At 43.7% G+C, this 22,114-nt stretch overlaps 1 protein-coding gene across 7 annotated transcripts in view; it reads left to right on the top strand.

Annotated features, from left to right (window-relative positions):
• The first annotated feature begins 10,997 nt into the window (after positions 1-10,997).
• GRIA3 (glutamate ionotropic receptor AMPA type subunit 3) overlaps positions 10,998-22,114 on the top strand; it is a 127,724-nt gene continuing 116,607 nt past the window's right edge. For 3 of the 7 annotated variants that reach the window (XM_066202626.1, XM_066202624.1, XM_066202623.1), the window contains exons 1-2: positions 11,000-11,631; positions 12,507-12,665. In XM_066202626.1, coding sequence (XP_066058723.1) covers positions 11,541-11,631; positions 12,507-12,665 — 250 coding nt within the window. In that variant the 5' untranslated portion in view covers positions 11,000-11,540. Of the gene's footprint in view, positions 11,632-12,506; positions 12,666-22,114 lie in introns of all 7 variants that reach the window. The other 4 variants (XR_010723660.1, XM_066202627.1, XM_066202625.1 and 1 more) reach the window with 3 other exon arrangements.

Genomic DNA, 22,114 nt, shown 5'->3' with positions numbered 1-22,114 from the left:
GTATTATTCACAGTTTAAATGTAATGCAAAACGCAGCTATTCAGTGCAGATATTCTGAGTGCTTTAAAACTGTGTTCAGGTGTAGAGTCAGTTGCTTAACCGGGGAATCAGTGTTTGTTTTTCACCTCTCTGTTTCAGTTTCTTTACATCAGTCAGTCACCCCTGGTTGTGCATACACAAAACTGCTAAGCCTTTTTTAAAAAACGTGTATCACATAATGTGCTCTTTTAGTGTTTGAGCCTGGTCCATTGAGGTCAATGACAAAGCTTCTATTGACGTCCATGATACAGAACCAGGCCCCAAGGCTCAAAGAATTGGTGCATTGTTAATCTCTTGGTGCCAGCAGGCAAAAGGGCTTGTCTATGCATACCCACTGCCAGTAAAGGGATGCCAAGCAGTCAGCATTTCTTGCACCCGAAGAATACACACACTTCATGTCCATGTAGGTTTTTAGAAGTCTGCATGAAGTGCAGCCCCTCTCTTGGCTCCCAGAGCTAATTCCTCTACCTTCAGATTAAAGCATCATTAATGAGAAACCCAAATTTTGCTGAATTAATCAGACCAAACACAAATCTAGCATATTTTTGTACGGAAGAGAGGTAGTCTGTTTGTTCTATCATCTCCTGTGCCATTGATCCTGTACAGTACATTTTACAGGGCAAAGTTTTGAAATGAGTAACTGCCCTGTTCCCCCACAGTACTTCACACATTTGATCAATTTCCAGTCATTCCATTCAGCCTTGCTGTGTTAGTCATTTCTATAGCTCCAATCCACTTAATCTGTGCTCAGTGAATTTATAGCCAAACAACCAAAATATTTAAATATTAACTAACCTTTGCTTCTTTCGGAATTCTTTTTGGCTTCCTAAATTGTTACGGTATGATCTCAGTGCTCTTCATGGGAACTGTAGGGACATATCCCGAGGCCTGTAATCCTTCCTTTGGCAAAAAATCCACTGAAGATGGAAGTACACTCCCAAAATCTGCTTAAGGCTACTTACTTCAATCTCCCATTTTTTTCAGGACACAGACTATTTAGAGAATACCTATTGATGCCTTTCAAAAATTGAAAAGCATTAGGCAAGGGGGGGGTAAGGATTGGCAAATAATAATAAAGATCTGGAACTCCACCACTTCAAGGTCACCTCATGTCCCTCCGCTCAGCTGGTGGAATCATGGGCTCTACTGGACAGAAGGAAAAGCCACGGAGCTGAAATACACACTAAGCCCTGTGTGAGCAGCACTGCCCAGAGTGGGAAATGTATTTTTTGTACATAACCGCTTAGCAGCACTGCTCACATTTTTAAGGATCAGTTTTGCTGCCTTTGGTGACAAAAATAGGCTTTCATTTCTCTCTTGCTTCTCTTTCAGAATGAGCTCTGTTTTTCAGAAAGAGCCAACACAGCTTCCACATGCACATCAGATCCTTATAAGCCACTTCAACAGGACTGAAAGTTTCAGAAGTTTCAGTGTGTTACACTTGATAAACCTCACTGGCAGGTTTCAGGCTGCAAGGATGTCACTGGGGGTGCAATTTGAAGGCAGTGGTATCACACAGAAACCATTGAAGGCCTTGTTTAGCCTTTCAAGACTGTGCTTGGTTGTGAGATTGGGAAGGGAGAGAATATGACTTGACTCTCTCAGGGCCCCAGACAAGTTGGCAGAACTAAGAGCTTGAAAGTGCATTTTTAATCTTAAAAGGAATATGTTTGGTACAAGTAATCAAGAGATACACAGGATTCTACAATTCTGTTTTCACAAAGCTGCTGTGAAGTATTTATTTCTGGGTCAGTTGGAACACTCAACCTTCTGAATTAGAAATATATTTCCAGTTGTGGGGAATGTACACATACATGTACTGCATGGGTTTTTGACATGTGAGGATCATGGCCTAATCAAAATAAAATTAGAATAGTATTTCCTCCTTTCTGCATTTCACATCTAATGACTTGGAGTCCAGTCTGATGTCAGTGACAGTTTCTAATTCACTGTACATGGGACCAGAGCTTTTTCTCAAGATTAGAATTTTATATTTCTAGACTTATCAATCAGATCTAGCCTGATGACCTTGAGACAGTCTGTGAACTTCGAAAAATGCTGTTGCTACAAAGAGCTGCCATTCAGCTTCCTGTTGCCTTGAGTAGTCTAAGTGGTCCTGTACGTTCCAAAACCTCACTAATTCAGCAAAAGCCTTTTGATGAACACCAACTAAATTGAGAGAGTAGATCTTCCCTGATGAACCAATTTTGGAAATTTTAGTTATGTTTTGTCATCAAAATGAGGGTTGCTGACGGATGTGAGAAGTGCTGTCAGCTGATGTTTGTGGTTTTAGCTTACAGCTACAGTTCTAACAGAATTATTTTCATGTATCTATTTTAGAAGATCATTACCACCTTATTTGAAATATATCATAATCACGGCATATGTGAGTGCAAAGCTATGGGGACCAATGACCAATGACCAATGTAAATATGAGAACTACAGGAATAATCTGTTATGAAAATCTGGCATCAGTATTTCACCCTGAAAATATGCAGAAATTTGTTGACTTTTGGTTCATTATTGTGCAAAGTATGGAAAATGTATTCACTGGGAACAAGCGAAACAGCTGGATTCTGGTCTGGCTTTAAGTACAAATCTCAGCACTTACTAACTTCCCAATGTCACCTCCAATGTGAAACAGCTCTTTTAGCCTGTGCAGCTCATGCTGCAGCCGAGGCCGTGGCCTGAGCCAAAACAGCAGAACGTACCTGGAGGACATGGTCACACTCACACAGCCTGTGCCTGTGTGGAGATGTCCATCATGGCCCCATGTTTCCTGGGGTTCACAGTACGTCGGCAGGGATTTTCTCAGGCTGTTAATTTTCAGTAGCTGGAGTTTCTTCAAATATTGACACATGGACTGTTCTAGAACAATTTCTGCCTTTCCTGAATTTTTTTCATCCTCTGAATTCCAGTGTCATCCCTGAGCCTCTATTTCCTAGTCAAGCAGGGTCTTCCCCCCAGAAATTGCATGTGAACTGCCCTGTTAGAGAAACATCACTTGGTTGGTAATTATTTGTCCACAGATGTGGCATTGACTGCTGGCTGAACAGGAGCTGAGACAACTCCTGGCACTCTGAGCCATATTTTACAGCTACCCATTGCTGTATTTACAACAATGCAGCTGGCTGAGGTGACACTTCTCAGCATTCTTCTGCAAAGAGGGACAGAGCATGTGGGACCAAGGGTCATCTCCTGAGCAGAGGTATAGAAACTGGCAGTGGCTCCTAGCAAGAGCCAAATGGGAGATAAATCATTCAGAAACTACAGGGCCCAGGAGATGCAAATGGTGAAAAACTGTAGCCATTATGGTCCAATTCACAAAGAATGAGAATGATGCCCTGTCTCTTCCTTACTTAGAACAGATACTTGTTTTTCATGATCTCAACACATCAGTAAATCCATAAGAGAGAATATTTATCCTGCAAGCCAAGTCCATAATCCAGTCAGATGTACACAGCAAACACATGACTTCATGTGTGCCTTAAGGCCAAACCCCTCACTGAAAACTTCTGGAGTGCTGCTCGACTTGAAAGTTGAATTCAGCTGCGAGAGCAAAGCCAGGTTCGAGGTTGATGTATATTTAGGGATAAGGGATTGTGTGATATTGTGCAATGGGGCAGACCTAAAGCTATGAATGAACTTGCACTGAAAACAGACCCTTTGGTGCTGCTGTCATTGGATCCCACCTTTGACAGCAGAATTTTTCCCTAAAGAGTAACAGAAGCAAATGTTTTCCAAAAGACTTCCAGCATGTCACTTTTCATATATGCTTAATACTTCAAAACCTTATAACAGCACTCCAGAAATTTACAGCAGCAAGGGGACCTATTTAGCAATGCCTTTCCAGTAATCTGCAGGGTTTTTTTCCTCAACTGCATAATTGTGTTAAAAATAAGGAAAGCAACTGTGTATTCATGGTCCAATTTAATAGGCCCCAATACTTGGCTAAAGCACTGCAGTGGACCAATTGGACTTAATTATCATACAAGACTACACTGCAAATAACAACAGTATGTCAAAGTAATGCATGAGGACTGCTTTGCAACACAAAAGAGAGACATTTCAAATTTAAGTCTAAAATTATGTCTTTGCATTTCTTCAACTCACTACATAATACTTAGAGTGTTATAGCCCCAAAGAAACCTTGTGTAAGACTGGTCACTTCTTAGCTAAGCCTTATGTGATGACTGCCTACAGCTGATTAAGCAGAAGGTCCTAAGGACAACCCTGAATTGTCTTGCTTTGGGGAATTTAATTAACTGGTTAATCACTGCGAAAGTAATTGTAGAGCTGGATGCTGCTCCAAGTCAGTGTCATAACTTAGGTGCAGGAGGCAGAGCTATTGTTTCTGAAAAGGAGTGATTTTTATGTAAACAGGTTTCAAGGTAGAACTACAAGGTGACCTCTCTGCCACTTTCTTCTTCCAAAAAAAAAAAAAGAAAAAAAAAGAAAAAAAAGAAAAAAACCCCATGCTCTTGTTTTTTATACTTTCCAGTGTATAATGAACAATAGTTTGTGAATTATTTTAAACATAAAAATTCTAGTCCTTACTTTCCTGCTGTTCCCTAGCCTCCCTTGTATCTCAACACTATGGATATGAAGGAACAAAATGGGCTATTAGCTTTATTCAAAGACCATTGAAGTCAATAGAATGCTGCTTAATGAATGTAATGGTTTTTAGATTAAACTCTAGGTTTCTGCATCACAAGTACCAAGGAAATAGCATCTGACTCATGGAAAGGAAGGACTTGACTTGATTTGCATTCATTGTTTTGTATTTGCTAGAAGACATAAATTATTATCTGAGATTGAGCATCCGTTATGGTTTGATGTTCTCAACAGTTCTCTGTAGCACCAGAGGGGCCTCCAGTAGCAAGGGGAGCAATCACATCTGATATCCCTAATATTTAGAATGCAATATATCAGGTAAAATAATAATTGGAAGAAAGAAAAAATGCAGTGCTTCTGTTTTTTAATTTAATTTTTTACTCTTTAAACAGGGTTCTTCATGGGGTACATATGCAAGCAAGCTAAACATTAAAAACAAATGTTGAATTAAAGATTTGGGAATCATTTTTAAATGAAAGGAACTAAAGCCTAAACTTTAGTCTCATGGAAGTTAAATCTGATATATAGATCACTCAAGGGTGTGCAGCCTTGATCAAAATCTTTGTGCCATGAAAAATATATTTACTGCATTTACACTGCAGAAAAGTTGAACAGAGACCATTTGCCCTACTCTACAGGAGAATTTATTTCATTGATCTAAGCTGCTTTACACTGGATTAGGATTTGATCCAGTATATTTTGAAAAGCAACAGAAAGAACTGTGGGGCTGTGAACACCAAATAGATGGGTGCCCCTTCCTTGACTTTGCCTGAGCCAGTCACACTGTGAAATCTGTGTTCAAACTTACTGAAAGTAATGGCTGTATAAACAACAGGGCTTCATCATCAAAAGCAGGGTGCTTTAGCAGCATCGTGAGTTAGACTGAGTTCCTAAAAATAGACATTCAGTGGTACCTTCATGTTAGTGTTCGAGTGCTTAGCTGTGGCTGAGTGTTTATGAGGACCCAGGAGAACTCAGGAGAGGATTCTAGCATTTCACAGGTTCAGGAGCAATTTTGGGTTAAGCTGCCACTAAAACAACATCTAACAGATGATAACAAATAAATATCTATTTTCCTGTCAATCTGTAGACTCCTTGGGACACTACTGGTCTAGTTCTGAAGAAGCCACAAAAGGTAATTAAGGAGACTAAATCTACTGCCAGTCAACCTCAGTTTGCTAAATAAGGGCCACTGCATATCTTCTGGAAAATGCTTCAGACTCTTCAAATAGATGTAAGGTGAGAACTGCTATTACAAAACCCTTCTGCAGTTGTGGGGGTTTTTTGCTTCTTATGCCTTCTGTTGTGCTGAAAGAGCAATCATACAGGCAGTCAGTTCTATGCTGTAATTATCAAGAGGCAGAACAATAGCTACAAGGTGTGACTTACAAAACCAAACAACTTTTAATTAGGGAAGGAAGTTTCCTAAAGCATGAGAACATTTCTGTTAACATTGGCTATAATGTTAATATCAGATCTTTTCAAATAATAAGCCACTGGGTTTCTGCAGGATTTGCTTTTCTCCCAAACACTGCAGATTGCTATTGTTCACAACAACCTAAGTGTACAGCTGTAGCCATCCTGTACTCTCAGTTCACCTCACTGAAATCAATGAAACAGATCATGTTGGATGAAATTCATCCCTGTGCAGATGGACAACGCAAGTCCCTCACAATATGACAAAGTATGACTTAAAGACACTGTATTAGACCCTTCAGTACACAGGGATCAAAATTTCCACCTATGGGTCACGAGACTTTTGATTGGCAAACAGTCATCTGAAGTGATTATTCACTACTTGGATTTAAACTAGATTCTCTTTAAGAAGAATATATTTCAGTAATTATATACAAAAATTTAAATATTCAGTGGTCAGATGTTTCACAATTGAAATGGGTATGAATTGAATATAACTTGCAAGATTTCTTGAAAACTGTATTCATAGGTATAAAATAGAGAGAGTATCCACTTTATTAATAGTATATAGGGGATACCACCACATTTTATTTGATTTACTGCTTTCTGATGTAATAAATATAGATGAGCACAGCAAAGTACAGGTTTAAGTAAGAATTGCAGGGTTATGTTATGCCAGCAGTGCCTGGTGTACAGTTAATTGGAAAGCAGAAGGTAATATAAATTGTTTCTGACATTAGGGGACTATAATAACACTACATTTCCAGCAGCTCCGTAGCTCTTAGAGTTAGAAGGATGTATCCTGAAGATACCACAAACCCAAGAAATATGAAGATATTTGTCCATACTGACTGTTTCCACATTTCTGTCTTAGTTGTGCAATTGTAATAGATATGTTATTACTGTTACAGCCCATGTACAGTTCTGATAAAAGTCGCTGGATTCATTTGCTTCCGCTACCTAAAGTTGAATTAGATTCCAGTAATGGAGTAATGACTTTTATTTATGAACAGGTTTCCTCTTTGACCCTGTTCCTATATAAATCTTGATCATCCTTCCATGTACTAGAACATACTCCTATCTGCCAGACCCAATTATTCTGCCAGGATGCATTGGGTACAATCTTAGCTCCAATGATAGGGGTAATAAACCTACTACACATCTCTGTGGTTCCAGGATTCACCTGTTAACTGTTCTTTGGAAAAATGAATAACAACAAATCAATGATTCAAGTAGTCTCTGAACCTGTCTAAAACTAACCAGCAAAAAGTAACTTTCAGAAAACTTTAGGCATACTGTAAACTCTCATCATGAATAAGAGGAGTAAGTATTTCTTGATGCAGCAGGGAACAGCTTTTTGCAATGAATTCTGAATATTAATCCCTACAGTGTTTTACTAGATAGTCTAATGCATTTACTCTGCTAATTCACATAAAACTTCCAACTTTTAAAAACAATTATTTTTGCCAAGAATATTGTGTAGAAGACAGCTTTATAGATTAGCTGTAAACCGCACAGCAGAATATTTGTTAAACTGTCTCTCGTCTGCAGCTTTCTAATTTCATTTTATGTCTCTGTTATTGCCTGGTAATGAAAGCTAAACAGGAGAGCTTCAATAGTTTGTTCTATGGCCACTTATAATCAGATCTTAACCAGATGTCCTTTTGACCTGTTTTCCAAAATGTATGAAGCTGCAATGTCTCTATTCATTTTCCCTTTTGACACTGTATTTTCCCCTTGACTCCTTCTATCTGTAGTTTCACCTTGTCCCTGAATCCCTTTTTATCTTTGCTTCTGTCTCTCCTCACTATCACTGTGCCTGTTAACTGTGTATTGTAGAATTAATCAGTTTAGCTAATCAAAATGCTGACACTGACATAAAGTTTGGTTACTTATGTGTCCTTTGCTTTTATGAAGAAATAACTGGTTTAAAACAAGCAAACAAACAAAAAAAAAGGTGTAAGACACATTTGATAATACATTTACTAGCAATTATGACATGATTTGGTTGAAACTGGGAGAAACACAATACTTGTTAGAATCTCTCTACTTGAGCTGCTCTTCCAACTAGGAACGGGAATGACAAAAGTAATGAAGTCTGCTTAGTGCAGTTAGGGTGAAGCTCCAGCAACAGAATCCTGCTGTAGATTCTGCCATGACTTTATGCTACCACTCTGGGTTTAGCCTAGTAACATTGGAAAGCACAGTGAGAATGCTGTGTCCCAAATTCCACAGCATTTTTCGAATCCACTTTTAGACGTTACAATGAGAATACATTAGCTAATTATAAATCATTGCCTTCTCCTGCTCAGGTAGTTACTCTGAATGCCCAGTGTCCCAGAACACTATAAATCATCTAAACATGAAGTTTGATTATCCTGCAAAATCTTGGTTGTATTTAGTAAGGGAAGGTTTAGGAAAGCATCTGGTATGACCTCAGTTACCATGGAACTCGTTCATTCAAGTCACTGAGCATCCTTAGCACAGTATATAAAATATTTCCTCGGTATTGATATCCACATAAAGGCAAGTAATCCACCATTTTGTCCCAGGACACACTGGGTTCACTGTAAGAAAGATAAACTGCGATGAGGTCTCTGGATTTCTCCAAAATCCATTTGGAATGGCTGTTGTGCCATTTGTACCTGCTAATCATGCCACAAGGCTAACTGCATAAGCAAAAAGGCAAACTGCATATTCTAAATGCTAATGAGAATCATAACATGTGAGGGGCTTCAGAAGGAAAGTGTGGGTGATAACGAAAATTTGTCTCTCAGTGCAGATATATTTTGGATGACCATAAGACTGTCCATTTGTAGATTAGCCTGTGAGGCACCATTTTATTGTAGGCAAGGTACCCATCCTGCTGGCAGTGTGTGAAACTGAGACTCTGACACATGCCACATTCACTCATGGCTGTTCTATCTCCTCCCTTGTTCTAACGTCTATAGTGTTATCCATAATTTCTTTCATAATTTTTCTCAGGTGACAGTCAGCCTGCAATACTTAGCTGCAGGGATGGAGACAACTTCACAAGAGCAAGTGAACAGGAAGAAAGTAGGGCCACTGCAAAGGACACCAGGAAAAAAAAGGACAGCAGGACTTTGTAGAGAATACATTAGAAATAGGCCAGAGGTGTGTAGAATAGGAAAAGCTAAGTAGTTTGGAACAAGACAGAGAATTTATTTGCTAAGAGGAATGTGCTTCTGACAACTGTCCTTAATGCCTAAACTTCCTGTACCTGTCTGTTGCTTTTAGATCCTTACCAAAAGACATTTGTGAGCAGTGCTGTACAGCAAAGACAGGTTGCTGCTCAAGATGCTAATTCTGGGTCTGAAACTTCCTGGTTAGGTGAGCTGGGCCAGTTGCTCTCCCTGATTTTTAAATTTTTACATCTGTAAAAGAAGAATATAATCATGCCTCATGGGGATGCTTACAGGAATTCATAAGTAATATGTGTTAAGGGCTTTGAGCTTGAGGAGTGCTACAACCATGGACCTTTCCACAGAGATAACCATTTCTTTAAAAAGAGAGATAAAGTGACAACTGCCATCTCCATCTAAATAGGGACATAACCATCCCCCCTGCAGGTTGATCCCTACCCCCACCTGAACTGGAACAGTCTCCATCTTCTGGGAATGATTCTCACAAAGGAACATATAGCAACCAATGCACGCACCTTGGAGTGAGCAGGTGTCACACACATGTCACTAAAAGCATGTGTTACACTCCTGCATCATGATTGTGGTGCCCTGCTCTTCACTTCTACCTCTGGCTTCCTTCAAAAGTAGTGGTTTGAATCTCCAATGTTGTTCATCAGCATTTGTGCAGTAATCTATGGCAATCTTCAATCTTACACCTTGACTACTTACATGATGCTACAAACACTGCCACTGATTGATTATTTCACAAATGCAAAGCCAACTGCATTTAATATTATCCCTAACTGAACTGAACATTGACCCAAACAATGCCACAGTCTAAGATTAAGAAGCAGAGCTGCAGCGAGGTAAAGTGACCTGCTGAAATCGGAGGAAAAGCAAATATCAAGGGAAGAACAGTCTTTGCTGGGCCTATGAGATGGACAACTCCATCTAGTATCAGTTTTCTGCCTCCATTTTGTACAGTTTTGTGAGCCCCCAAAGCAGCAAAAAGAAAAGCACTGCAGGATCCATGCAGCAGAGTGTCAAGGAGATGGGTGAAAGAGCAGCGGGAACCTGACCCAGGCAGACACAGCAGCTGGCTGTGAGCACGAAGGCCAGGGCTGTCTCAGGGCTGGTGTTCAGGACACACGGGATGGACGATGTCCACCACCACCCTCCTGCTCCCCTGCGACCGCCAGGCTGGCCCTGCTGCGTGCTCTGTGCTGGGGCGGCTCATCAGCTGACACACACCTTGCGTCTTTTTCCAGCATCAAGGATGAAACAGGGAGACTTTATTTGAGTGCCTTCCTTTAGGGGAGGTTGGGAAGGACCTAGCATTCCCTCGTGTGGGATTCAACTCTTCATGTTTTTCTTCACTTCACGGCACTGTGGGCGGATGAAGCTTCCCTGCTGAGGCGCCGGCACCGGAGGAGGGATGGGGAGAACTCGGGCGCAGGGCCGGCAGCGCCTTCGGGAGAGCGCGCGGTGCCCCGGCGCCCCGGCCGCGGCCCTGCGGGGCGCTCCCTCGGCACCCCCGCGCTCGCGTCCCCCCGCAGCCCCGTCCCCTCGGGCGGGGCCCAGCGGCACCCGCCCGCCCCGGCCATCACCGGGCCTCCCGGCCCCGAGCCGCCTCCCGGCCCACAGGTTCCGGGCGCCCGCACCGCCCACGGCCCCGGGCAGGGCCCCGGCGGGACCGACCCCGCGCAGGGCCCGGCCCGGCTGGGCTGCCGCCCCTCCTTCCCTTCCCCGCTCCCTCCCCCGCCCGCCCACAGGCGCACGCACCGCGCTCCCACTCTCGCACACGCACACACACACACACACGCAGGCACACACACCGGGCCGATGCGGCTTTAAAGGGGCAGCTGCAGCCCGGGGCCGCCGCACGTGAGGCCGGTGCGCTCCCGCAGCCCCGAGCGCGGAGCCGCGGCCGGAGGCGCCGGGGCCGGGCGGGCGGGCCGAGCGTGCCGCCAGCCCGCCTCACGCCAAGTTTGATCGATAACCCCTCCCGGCCCGGGCGGAGCAGCCTCGGCGGCTCCGCTACCCACCATCTTTGGGGGAAGTCCCTGCGTCGGGGGGGCTGTCGGAGACGGGGGAGAAAGGCAATCTCGCAGCCAATGAGCCCTGCTAGACTGGGGTGAAGACGAGAGCAGAGGGATTTGGGGAAGGAAAGAATAAAAAAAAAAAAGAGAGACGAAAGGAGGGGGACCATCCTCCCCGCCACCTCCGCCAGCATCGCCACCGCGGTTGACATCGCTCCGAGTCTCCAGTTGCGCCCATGCCTGTGCCGCCAGTTTCGCTTTAGGGGCTGAACCACAGGGGCTGAAGAAGATGGGGCAGAGCGCGCCCCGGACCCTGCTGCTGCTGCTGGCGGGGCTGCTGGGGGAGGCTCTGGCGGGGTTCCCCAACACCATCAGTATAGGTAAGCGCCCGCCGCGGCACCGCGACCCGCGCCTTCCCCGGCAGCCGGGGCAACTTGTGCGGAGGGGAGCGGGGGGCGAGCCCGGGCGCCGCGGGGACGGAGCCGGCCCGTGCGGGCGGCGAGAGGCGGCGAGAGGCGGCGAGAGGCGGCGGCGGTGCCCGGGCTGCGCCGGCGGGCGGCGGCGAGCGGCGCCGGGCTGCCCGCGCCCCTCCGGGCGGCGGGGATCGGCTCCGCGCCCCGCGGAGCCGTGCCCTGGAGCGGAGCCGTGCCCTGGAGCGGCGCATCCCGTGGAGCACAGAATGTCACGGAGCCGTGGCGTGAATCCGTAGCGACGTGCCCGCAAGCCGGGGCCGAGCGAGCCGGGAGGCTCAGGGCAGCCGGCGGAGCGGGGGCTGCTCCCTGCCGTCCCTCGGAGCATCATTTCCCTCGGCCGCGCTGGCGCTCCAGCAGACCGTGAAACCGCACGTTTGCCACGCCGCACGCCGCCGTGTCCCCGCGCATTGCTACAGCGGCGAGATTTCGGTAGTCTGCGCAGCATTTAGGAGCCGCGGTTCCCCAAGTTAGACTCGTAAATCTCTGTGTGGGCAGCCGTGTAGAAGTGGCCTGGTTTTCAAGGTGCACCTGCAGCTCCCAGCGACTCATTGCTCAGGGGGCACCTGGATGTGGTGTGTGGCTTCAAAAGCCTAACTTTGGACTTGCAATGTGTATTTCATGTAGGTGCTCTGTCAGAGTTATGTGCTCACGTTCAGGCTGCTCCTGCTCATTCTCTCCTGCAGTGTGCAGCAGGCAAATACAACTTATTGCCGTTGTTTCTCCTCAGAATTAATTCTGAAATGCCTTTTCCATTTTTTCATTTTTTTTTTCTCCTGTCCTAGGTGGACTTTTCATGAGGAACACTGTTCAGGAGCACAGCGCATTTCGATTTGCTGTGCAGCTATACAACACAAACCAAAATACCACAGAAAAGCCCTTCCATTTGAACTATCATGTAGATCACTTGGACTCTTCCAACAGTTTCTCAGTGACAAATGCTTGTAAGTAAATACCTGGTTTTAAAAAATACGTTCATTTATTATCTGTCCTTGCATTCAGTTCCTTCCTGGCAGCCGAGAGGTGGTCATCCAATATCGTGGAACAAATGTGTGCAGTGACTGGAGGTTCAGTAGATTTGCAGCATTATATGGAATACCTTAGGAAAAGTTCTCTTGCCACTTCATCCCCTGAGTTTCGTTTTTCAGGAAAACAGCCGTGTAGTTGATACAGCAGTGCTGTGTAGATGCAATCATCGCTGCTGAAGTAAGGTCCCTTTTCTGTTGAGGCTACAGCCTAGCTGTGTGAAAAGGCATAATTGGCAAAGAATACACTATGTAGGGAAAAAACAGAAACAGCTGTTTGGAAGTGACCTAGAGGGGAGAAGGCTAGAGGGGCTTATTTGCCTCATCTGCCTTGAAATACTGAGTTGTTTTCTTGCAGTGAGTGTCCTGTGAAGAGCTGAGGAGACTGTAAACTGACACATAGTGTTAGAGCTGAGGGGAGAGAAAATGGAATCAGAACGCTTGCCATTAGGAGAAAAAGCTCTGCACTAGCAGGGCACACCTAGAATTTGAGCTTTTGTTAGCAGAAGATGCAAAATAGAACGTTGAGTATTGCTAATGCAGTGTTAAAATGCAAAATCTCTTTCAGAAAGACTTGTGTGTGTTCTGCATTTTAAAAAGCATTCCTTTACCAGTAGCAGTTCCTGGGTATTTGTTTTACTGATGTATCCAAATCCGATTCTATACAAGTTTTATTGTAAATCTTTGAAAATGAAAGGAATCCTCTTCCAAGGTAACAAATGCACTTTGCAATGTGGAGAGACATGTCTGCCCATGGTCTAATGGACCTCTGAATGCCGTGTACTGACTTCACATTATGAGGTTTCCCCTCACTGTTTGCAGGTGTAGACTCACAGTATAAAATGGTCAAAGAGGAAGCATTGTACTGAAATAATGAACTACTAGAGCTCAGAAAACGAGTATTTTTTGCTTTAGAACAATTCTGTGTTTTGAATAGCTTATTTATTTTTTTGTTTGCAAGGGGTAGAATAGTTCTTACATTCCTGGTGCCACTGTATATTCTGAGAAAGTTGATAGTTAAAAAATATACAGTAAGGAAATATTTGGAAAAATTTTGGATTGCTATTCTAACATATCCCCCATGTGACTGCTTCTTGGTAGTGCAGTGGTACACTCTCCAAGGGAGTTTGAAGTAGAACCTTTAAAACTTTTGCAGGGGAGTTAATAATGTAATATACAATAAAAATATTTGGTAAAGTGGGAAAGTATGGTAAATGAAAGCGTCTCGACTTCGCATCTTATTTTACTAATCCTATCCAGCCTCAACAGCTCTTACAACAAACATCAGACTATTAATCCTTAATCAGTGTAATCCCTTCAAGAGGCTGTATCTCAAACACAGTTTCCTAGATATCAATTAGATGGATTTAAACTAAATACATTGAACCCATTGGGTGATTAATTATTAATTGTTTTTTAGAAGTTGTTACCAGCACGTCTCCCACCAACACAAGTAATCCACACACTTGTTTAGGGGCAGTCAGTATATTTAGTCAGTGTTGTACTCATCTTTGGACATCTAATGGTTTTTGCCAGTGCTTATTAAAAGCTGTGGCAATTTTAGTAAAGTGGGATGGTTTTCTGTAGTACAGGGCTGTGTGTTCCAACACCCATATTAGCAGTATAGTAAAATTGGGAAAACCTAAATCCTTGGAGAAACTGTAGGCCAAAGAATATGTACCTACAGTAACCTATTTAAAAGCAGAAGACGTGAAAAAAGAAACAGACGAAAGAAATTGAAAGGTGACCTTGTCTGTACTGTGTCAACCATCTCATAATACTGTTGATAAGAAAAGAATATGGTGAGTCCAAGTCACCAGTCATAGGCTTCAGTGGCTCAAAATATTAAAAAAACCCCATCAGAACAGTTGTTCTTTTGAATCTGGTACCAATTATCTTTGAAAGTCAGAACACTTGTGTGTATCAATGCATTAGGATGAATTAATGGCTCCTCACACTACCTGGCCAAAATTCCAGCCTTTAACCAAATGCTCGTTTCCTAGGGGCCTGGCAGATAATTTCAGTGTGCTGCCACATCCATGAGGGAACTCTTTCCATACCATTGGAGATAGGCATACGTTGTCTCCAGTGCCGTCACACAGCCGTGTGATCAGTGTTTGCAATTGGCAGGGTTCCACTGGGGAGAAACCTGCAGTGACTCTGCCTTCCCCGGGCAGTGGGGCTGGGGCTCAGTCGGTGGTGGCACAGGCACAGGAGCTAAGGAGAAATGAGCATGTGTAGCCCGAGTCTAGTGCCTGTAGCAGTCAGGATCCAGAAAATAATACTTTCCATTCTCTTTTGCGTGATTTGCACGATAGTGACTGTAGTCAGCGTTGTGTGCAGGGATTGAGGGGGGCTCTGCTCAGAAAGCCTTATGTTCTTACTGTGCAGCTGCACATCCTGCTTGATGCAATCTGGTGCATTCCAGAGGAGAAAAAAACCTCTTCTGAAGTGTTCTCATGAGCCTGAGAAAAAGAGCCCACCTCTGCTACGGCAAATTTGGCAATATCCCAACATGGGAACAAACTTGTTTAGAAGCAAAAGAAAATTCCTGCCCTAAGCCCCTCCCTCTCATTCCTTTTTCAGTTAAATGATGCATAATCTGACTTATGTACATGTATTCCCTGCCTCACTGCTAGCACCAAGCCTCTCTCTGTATATTTAATTTACACACCTTCGTACAGTATTTATCCACTCTGTATTTATCTGCCCACTTATTTATTTAGCTGTACGGTATCTTAACAGAGGACAAATGCAAACACAGATGAAAATTCCAGTATATTTAAAGGTGAATTGAAGTTTATCAGTTGGCTCTAGGGAAATTATTACATTTCTTAAAACACACATCTTTTTGCTATCAGTAGAAGCAGAAAGCAAGCTAACTTGACCTATGAAGGTACAAAACCAAAATCAGGTTATATTTTCTTTAAAAATGCTCATGTCCGGAGTGAGCTGAGTTTTTCAGAATAATATGAATATAACAACTCAAGTATTTAAATTTGTCACTGAAGCAGTCTTCCATTTCTCCTAATCTGATGAAGGGTGTTCATGTTAATGTTGAACTGTGTGTTCCGTAGATCACATTCCCTAGAAATAACCCCCGTCTGTCTGTCGTTGTGCTCTGCTCTTGTAGTGCACTATACTAACACTGCTCCAGCCTCTGCAGTGTCAGCTCATTAGCACACAGATCTCATATTCCCTCTCTGCACTGTCATTGCAAAAAATTGCTGTTGTACACCTTTACAGCCAACAAATGTGCACTTGCCTTATGCACAATTCTCAAGACATACTTAGAAAAGTAAACTAAACCTTATGTATAGTGTCCCTTGAATTTCTCAAAAGAAATCATTTTTTAATGAAAAGCATAGTTTTCATTAAAATCTGTTGATCGTGTAATGATAGTGGTGGGATGTGTGCAGATGAAAAGGGGCTGTGATTGTAGAATCTAATTAATCTACAGACAGATTCCATCTCTCAGCTAAACCTAATCTATCAGCTGCAAATTCTTGTCCCATTAATTTTTCTGTGGTTTTTTCTTATGTATCTTCTGAGTCCAGAAGGCTTTTTGTATTTTACCAAATGTAGATGTGTAGTGGGTTTTTTTATTCATGAGCATTCATTTTTCAAGAGACAAAAAAAAGAGGGAAGACGCAAAGACATGCTAACCCTAGGTTGCTAAAATCCTGTAGGTGGTTGTATCAGCATATCAGCACTTTCTTGAAGGGATCTGATTTCAGACTTATAAAAATTTGCTTTAGCATCCTTGCAGTCCTTGTGTTTAAAAATTCAGCTTGGAAGATTGTAATGGAAGAAGTGCATGCTCATTGTTGTGAGAGTGTTGCAGAAAACGACGTCTCAGGGCTAGCAGCAGGCAGTTTCTGCAGTTTACCTGAGCTCTGTTTCCCAGGGCACAGGTGTGGGGCGTGTGCTCACACCACCCCGGGCGCACGTGCACACGCGCACGTTTTCCTGAGGTGCTGCTCAGCATTTCCTTTTGCCAGTGGGCAGATAATTTGCTTCCCTTGCATCTGCGTGCTCTTTGGCCAGCTGGCAAAGACACTGATGCTGCAAGTGGTCAGCTGCCTTCTGCCAGAAGCATAAGCATGTGTTGCTGAAAGCCTTGCCAAGTTTGGGCCGCGTGCTGGTGGCTTTGCGGGGGCAGCGAGCGCAGGGGCCATGTCTGAACTCTCCCAGTACGGAATATACCCCGGTTTCTCCAGGGTTCTCTGGAAAAACACCTGGGAGTGTGCTTTCTGCACAACTCTACTCATTGCAGACCTCTGAAAATGCCTTTTGTGCTGCAAAATGTGCTCAGGTATCGTGTGTAAGTGCTCTGTGACAAGAAAAGCAGCCTGGCTTCAGTTCAGGGGTCAAAGCTTTTGCATTGTTGGGTCTACGTTGAAACACGAAAGATGTGTTCCAGCTAGCATTTGTTTCCACTTCATGGCAGAGCAGATGATTTGTCATTAAACTCAATGTGGTCTCAGTGTTAGCAGAAGGAACCATGCCACTTTCAAACTATGTTTCATTATTTGTTAAATTAATTTCAGAATAAGCTTACTCTTTCTGCTGCGTTGATGTACTGTTTAGATGCTAGGGTTCCATTTAACTCACACAGTAGAGATGGAAAAAATATCTTGCATGGGTGGACACTTTTTTGAGAAACGCTGAGTTCACCAAATGAATACAGAGTAAAGCATGGTAAAGAGTGCCATTTACTTGTTCAGTTTTGGAAAGATTTTGTGCAGATGCAGATGTGAAATTGTTCCGTTTCCCTATATAGCTCTGGGCCTGGAGGACCCATGGGGCTGTTAGGGTGGCTTGGAGAGCTGCTGATTAACTACACCTTCCCATGAAATGTGTTTCATCTCTGGGAAGAGATGGAGATGTGATGATGGGAAACTAGCCTGTGACAGAAGCTTTTCACAGAAAAAGCCCCACAGTTTTGTTGAAGGCTGATTCAGGAACTTGTCCAAGAGCTGCAGAAAACAGTGGGGTTTCTTTCCTCTGGGTTCACTGTGTTCGGTGTCTGGGAGGTGGGAGGCCATCCTACTGCCAGTGTAGGACTGTTATGCAAGAAGGTGTGAAATGAGAGAGCTGATGTATTCTCAGTGTTTCTTTATTGTCACAAACCATCAATTTAACATTTTCCATTTAAAGTACATATTTTCTCATTACCAGTTTTAGATTGCTAATTTTGATTTAGTTCGGCATCCTTAAAATGTTTTAGAATGTGTTATTTTTGAAACAGCAACAGTGTGTTTTCATAGTTCATTTCAAACCAAGCCAACCCATCCAAATGAAAACCTGTGTTCATTTATTGTGAGGAAGGTGTTACGTGGATTGGTGTTGGGCATTTACGTTACAACCTGAGAGGAATACTTGCTGTGCTGCTGGAGAGCAGAGATCACTGGGAGGCCATGGCCCCTTTTCTAAGGGAACTCTCTAGGCAGCCTAAAATCTCTGTACCTGTTGTCAGGAGGTTTGTTGTATGAAGTCTTGTACTTCCACTGGAACAACGTGGGGATCTAAAAACAAAAATTTAGAAATGATTGATCTATATTAAACCACTTTTCTGTGAAGCTGTGATGATCACTGCAGTGAAGCAATTTCCAATTTTCACCCATGGAGATTTTTTTTCTTCTAAATATGTATGTGTTATATTTCCTGTCAGAGCCAGAGGCTTCCCTCTGTTGTTTCTCCTGCTTTATATTACTGTTGATCTTCAGAATATCAGATGCCTCTGAAACATCAAATTTGAGCTCATCTTTGAGTTTTCATGTGCAGTCATCTGGTGGAGACTCCAGAGTAGACACTCCTGTTCTGCTGCTTGCAGTCATTGCGGCTGGACACTAATGCACCCTCTGGCCTGACTCTGTGGGGGAGTTTGGAGATGTGTCTGTATCACCAAATACAGAATGCAGAGATCACTTGATTGGCGCACAGCAATGTGTGAAATATTCAAAGGCGGTGAGTGCCCTTTCCGTTGGTCTCACACAGATGTGACTGTCGGTGGTGAAACTGTGGTGTACGCACAGAGCAAGGGGGAGGCGGGTGGTCGGGTTTCTGTGTAAAGAGCAAGAGTGAGTGTAGGGACGAGTCACGCCAGTGAACCCACTGAGCAGTCACTCCTGCGTGTCCTCGCCATTGTGTCTGGGGCTCTGGATCTGTTCCGTCATCCCAGCTGTTGGTAAAGTGGCGAGTGGCCACGTGCAGCCCTGACACGAACGCCCCACGGGAGGCTCAGAAGCCCTCAGTGCCTGAGGATCAATCTGCAGAGACACGGTGCTGTGCATGACTTGCCCAGGCACTTGTAGAAAGGGTGAATTGCTCTCCTGGAAGGGATAATAGCCCCGGTGAGCACTCTTCTGCTGGAATGGAGCGACCTGTCTGGTCACTTGCATGTAATTATTTGGCAGAATGTTTGGGTGTTTCAGGTACGCTGAAAGTTTTTTTGCTTTGGTTGTTTCAAGTGCAATTTACGTGCTCGCTTTCAGTCCACTTAGAACTTGGGTAATTGGCCTTGAATGCTTGGTCCTGCCCTTGCGTTGGGCTGGCATTTGCTGGAGTTTGTTCAAATGTAATGTTTGAAATTCTGGTCAAGAATTTAAAAAATATGCAGGGCTGTATGGGTGCTTCAGTAGCTTGAGACTTTTAGTGAAAGGACTGTTTTTAAAATTATGCAGCTGTCTGGGTAAGAGATGGCTGGTGTCTGATGGTGTACAGCCTGTGCAGAGTCACTCGTTTTGTTATATTTCCTTATTTTCACACGTCTTTCTTCTGGGCTGATGTGAGGAATGGTGCTTGCCGGTTTCATTATGGGTCGTAGTGTCACATCAATCATTTGGGCCTGGCCTATCTGGTACAGGGACTGAACTTGGGAAATGGAATCCTCTGGTGGCTCATAGCAGAGTTTGGAGTAAGTTGATTTGTCCTTTTGGTAGCGTGGTTTGGCTATCTCTTATGCAAGGGTAGTAAAATTTACCTCTGTCTCAGAGGTACTGCAAGGCTGTTTGCAGTAAAAAACTTGGAGAGCCTAGGCTAACAGCACCTTCTTCAATGTATTGATCACTTCTTCCACTTCCTAAAAAAGCAAACCCAAAACCAAAAAACAACCGACAAAATGAAAAAACAAAAAGAAAAAAAAATCCCCACCAAAATCTAGCCTGCTTTTGATCCTATTGAAAGATGAATTGAAATTGGCAATTACGGGTTTGCTGTCCTTGCTGTAAGAAGATGTTCATTCCCACTGATGGACCTGGGAGAAGGTGTGTCACAGCTGTACAGCAAGCCCATCTATCACTTGGCTAGGGAGGAGTTCTCAGCTCTTCACCTGAAGTGAGCAAAGCTGTTGGAGACAAAAGAAATTGAATACTGAAAAGTTTTTTGTCTCCTATGCCCTTTGGGTCTTTGTAATAGGTATGGTCCTCACCAGTGCAGCACGGCTCATGCCAGATTCTTGCCGTCGGGAGCCCACACTGTGACCGCTTGTTTGAGTGGTGGGAGAAGGAGCTGTCTTTACCAGGAGCGCTGCTGTCCGCTGTTTCTCCCAGTGAGGTGTGTACAGCGTGCTGTAATCAGTGTCTCACAGCTGCTGGCTTCCCCAGGAGATGTGCGGCAGTGCGTGCCAGGGTTGCTGCCTGCCCTGATTTCTGTGCCTCATTTCCATTGCGGAGATCTTAGGCTGATACGGGGCTGCAGCCCGCTTAGTGCGTGTGGATCAGGTCTTGTGGGTCACAGGGCTGCTGCATCCTGACGCGCATCGTGATTTGTCTTTGTACTCTGCTGCGCATGCTGAATTCCCGAAAGCTGTTTGGTGGTTGTCCTTGCTGCCGTTTGTGGTTTTCTGCTGTGGGGAGGATGGCTTGGGGAGAAGCAGTAGTGGGTAGGTTTTTTCAGGTGATGAACTTTTTGTAGCCTTTCTACAGGAGAGCATGGTGAAACACTGATTTTACCAGTCTCAGAGGTTTTGTCTTCTTAGACTTTACCACTTGTGCCACCAAGTTAGAATTCAAATGAAGTCTGCTGGTCAGAAAACTCAAGTTCATGCGTTCTTTTTTTTCCAGCAGTTAGATGAGAGCTAATTAGTGTCTATTGATTTGCAAAGGACTGACCCGAGCTCTAACCTTGGATTGAATCAGAACTGTTTGGGGGATTCTAAATTGTCTAGCAAGTTTAATGTACTCACCCATCTTTCTCTGAAGTGTTTGTGCAGTGGTCAAGTAGCATCTCCAGAGTGGCTTCACTGCTGTTGTGGAATATGTGAAAAGCACTTGGACCTAAGGAAATGCTGAGTGAGCAAACACTCTGCATAATACCTACTATCCAACTCTGCTCTGAATTCCTTTTTTAAAACATTGCTTTTTGTGCCTATTTGCTTATGACTTCTTGATGAATAGAAAATAGGGCTGAAGAGAAAAAAGGTACATGATCATAATGTGCCAGCTAATCCTATTTCTTTCCTATTTCAGCCATGTCAGCAGAGTGATTCTCATGACTAATGGTAGTTTTTATATATTTATATTGAATGCCTTGGCCAGCTCAGACCTACTTCCTCTATAGAACCATTATCCCGCTGTTCTGTGCATCCCAGAAGCTAATTGTATATCCCAGAATATCATGATGGGTAATGATGGGAGCAATGTGACTTGCTAATCTTTTGGTTCAGATGTAGGTTTTAAAGATTTAGATTGGGATCAACCAGCAAATGAGAGAATTAAAAAGAAAAGCTTTTTTTCATAGTTTCAGATCTTTTTTAAAAAAAAAAAATCACTCAGCTTGAGTTGAAGTCAAGTGTTTTGTTTTGGAAATGATGATATCTGTTTGGTGCACTTTTTTTTCCTGGTTGAAACAATTTGGTGAAGCTTGTCCAAGTTAGCAAGATGTTTCTGCAGGCATGGATCTGCCTTTTTCAGGATAAAAGCACCTGTTCTGTCCAATCTTTGTAACAACATGTAGATTACAGATGTGAATATAAAATTGTGTGTGATTTGGAAGAAATTCTGCTTTTTTCAGGGTGTATAGTTCGAACTGCTTGTGATGGATTTTATGGATAGATGACTTTTGTCAGTCAAAGCATGTATAGCGTATCTTTCCACACCATCTACAGGCAATTTACTTCATTACCTGGAGAGGCAGTGAGCTGAGCCCAAAATGGATCAAAATGAGAGAAGTTAACCCTCCTGACGTTTTGCACTGCTCCAGTTTGGCACTCCAGGTGCAGAAGCTGCTTTAAGTCATGGATCAGTGTAGCTTTACTACATGCAAAGGGCAGTGAATGTTGTGAAGGTTTCTACAGCTGCGGTGTCCTGTTTCAGAGATGTGTGTTTGTGTGCATCAGGTGTGTTCTACTGACAGTTACTTTGTTC

The sequence above is a fragment of the Chamaea fasciata genome, unplaced genomic scaffold (genome assembly GCF_029207755.1).
Source record: "Chamaea fasciata isolate MVZ Bird 193981 ecotype frontalis unplaced genomic scaffold, bChaFas1.0.hap1 SCAF_22, whole genome shotgun sequence".
NCBI lineage: Eukaryota > Metazoa > Chordata > Aves > Passeriformes > Sylviidae > Chamaea > Chamaea fasciata.
This window is presented reverse-complemented; position numbering and strand designations above follow the sequence as displayed.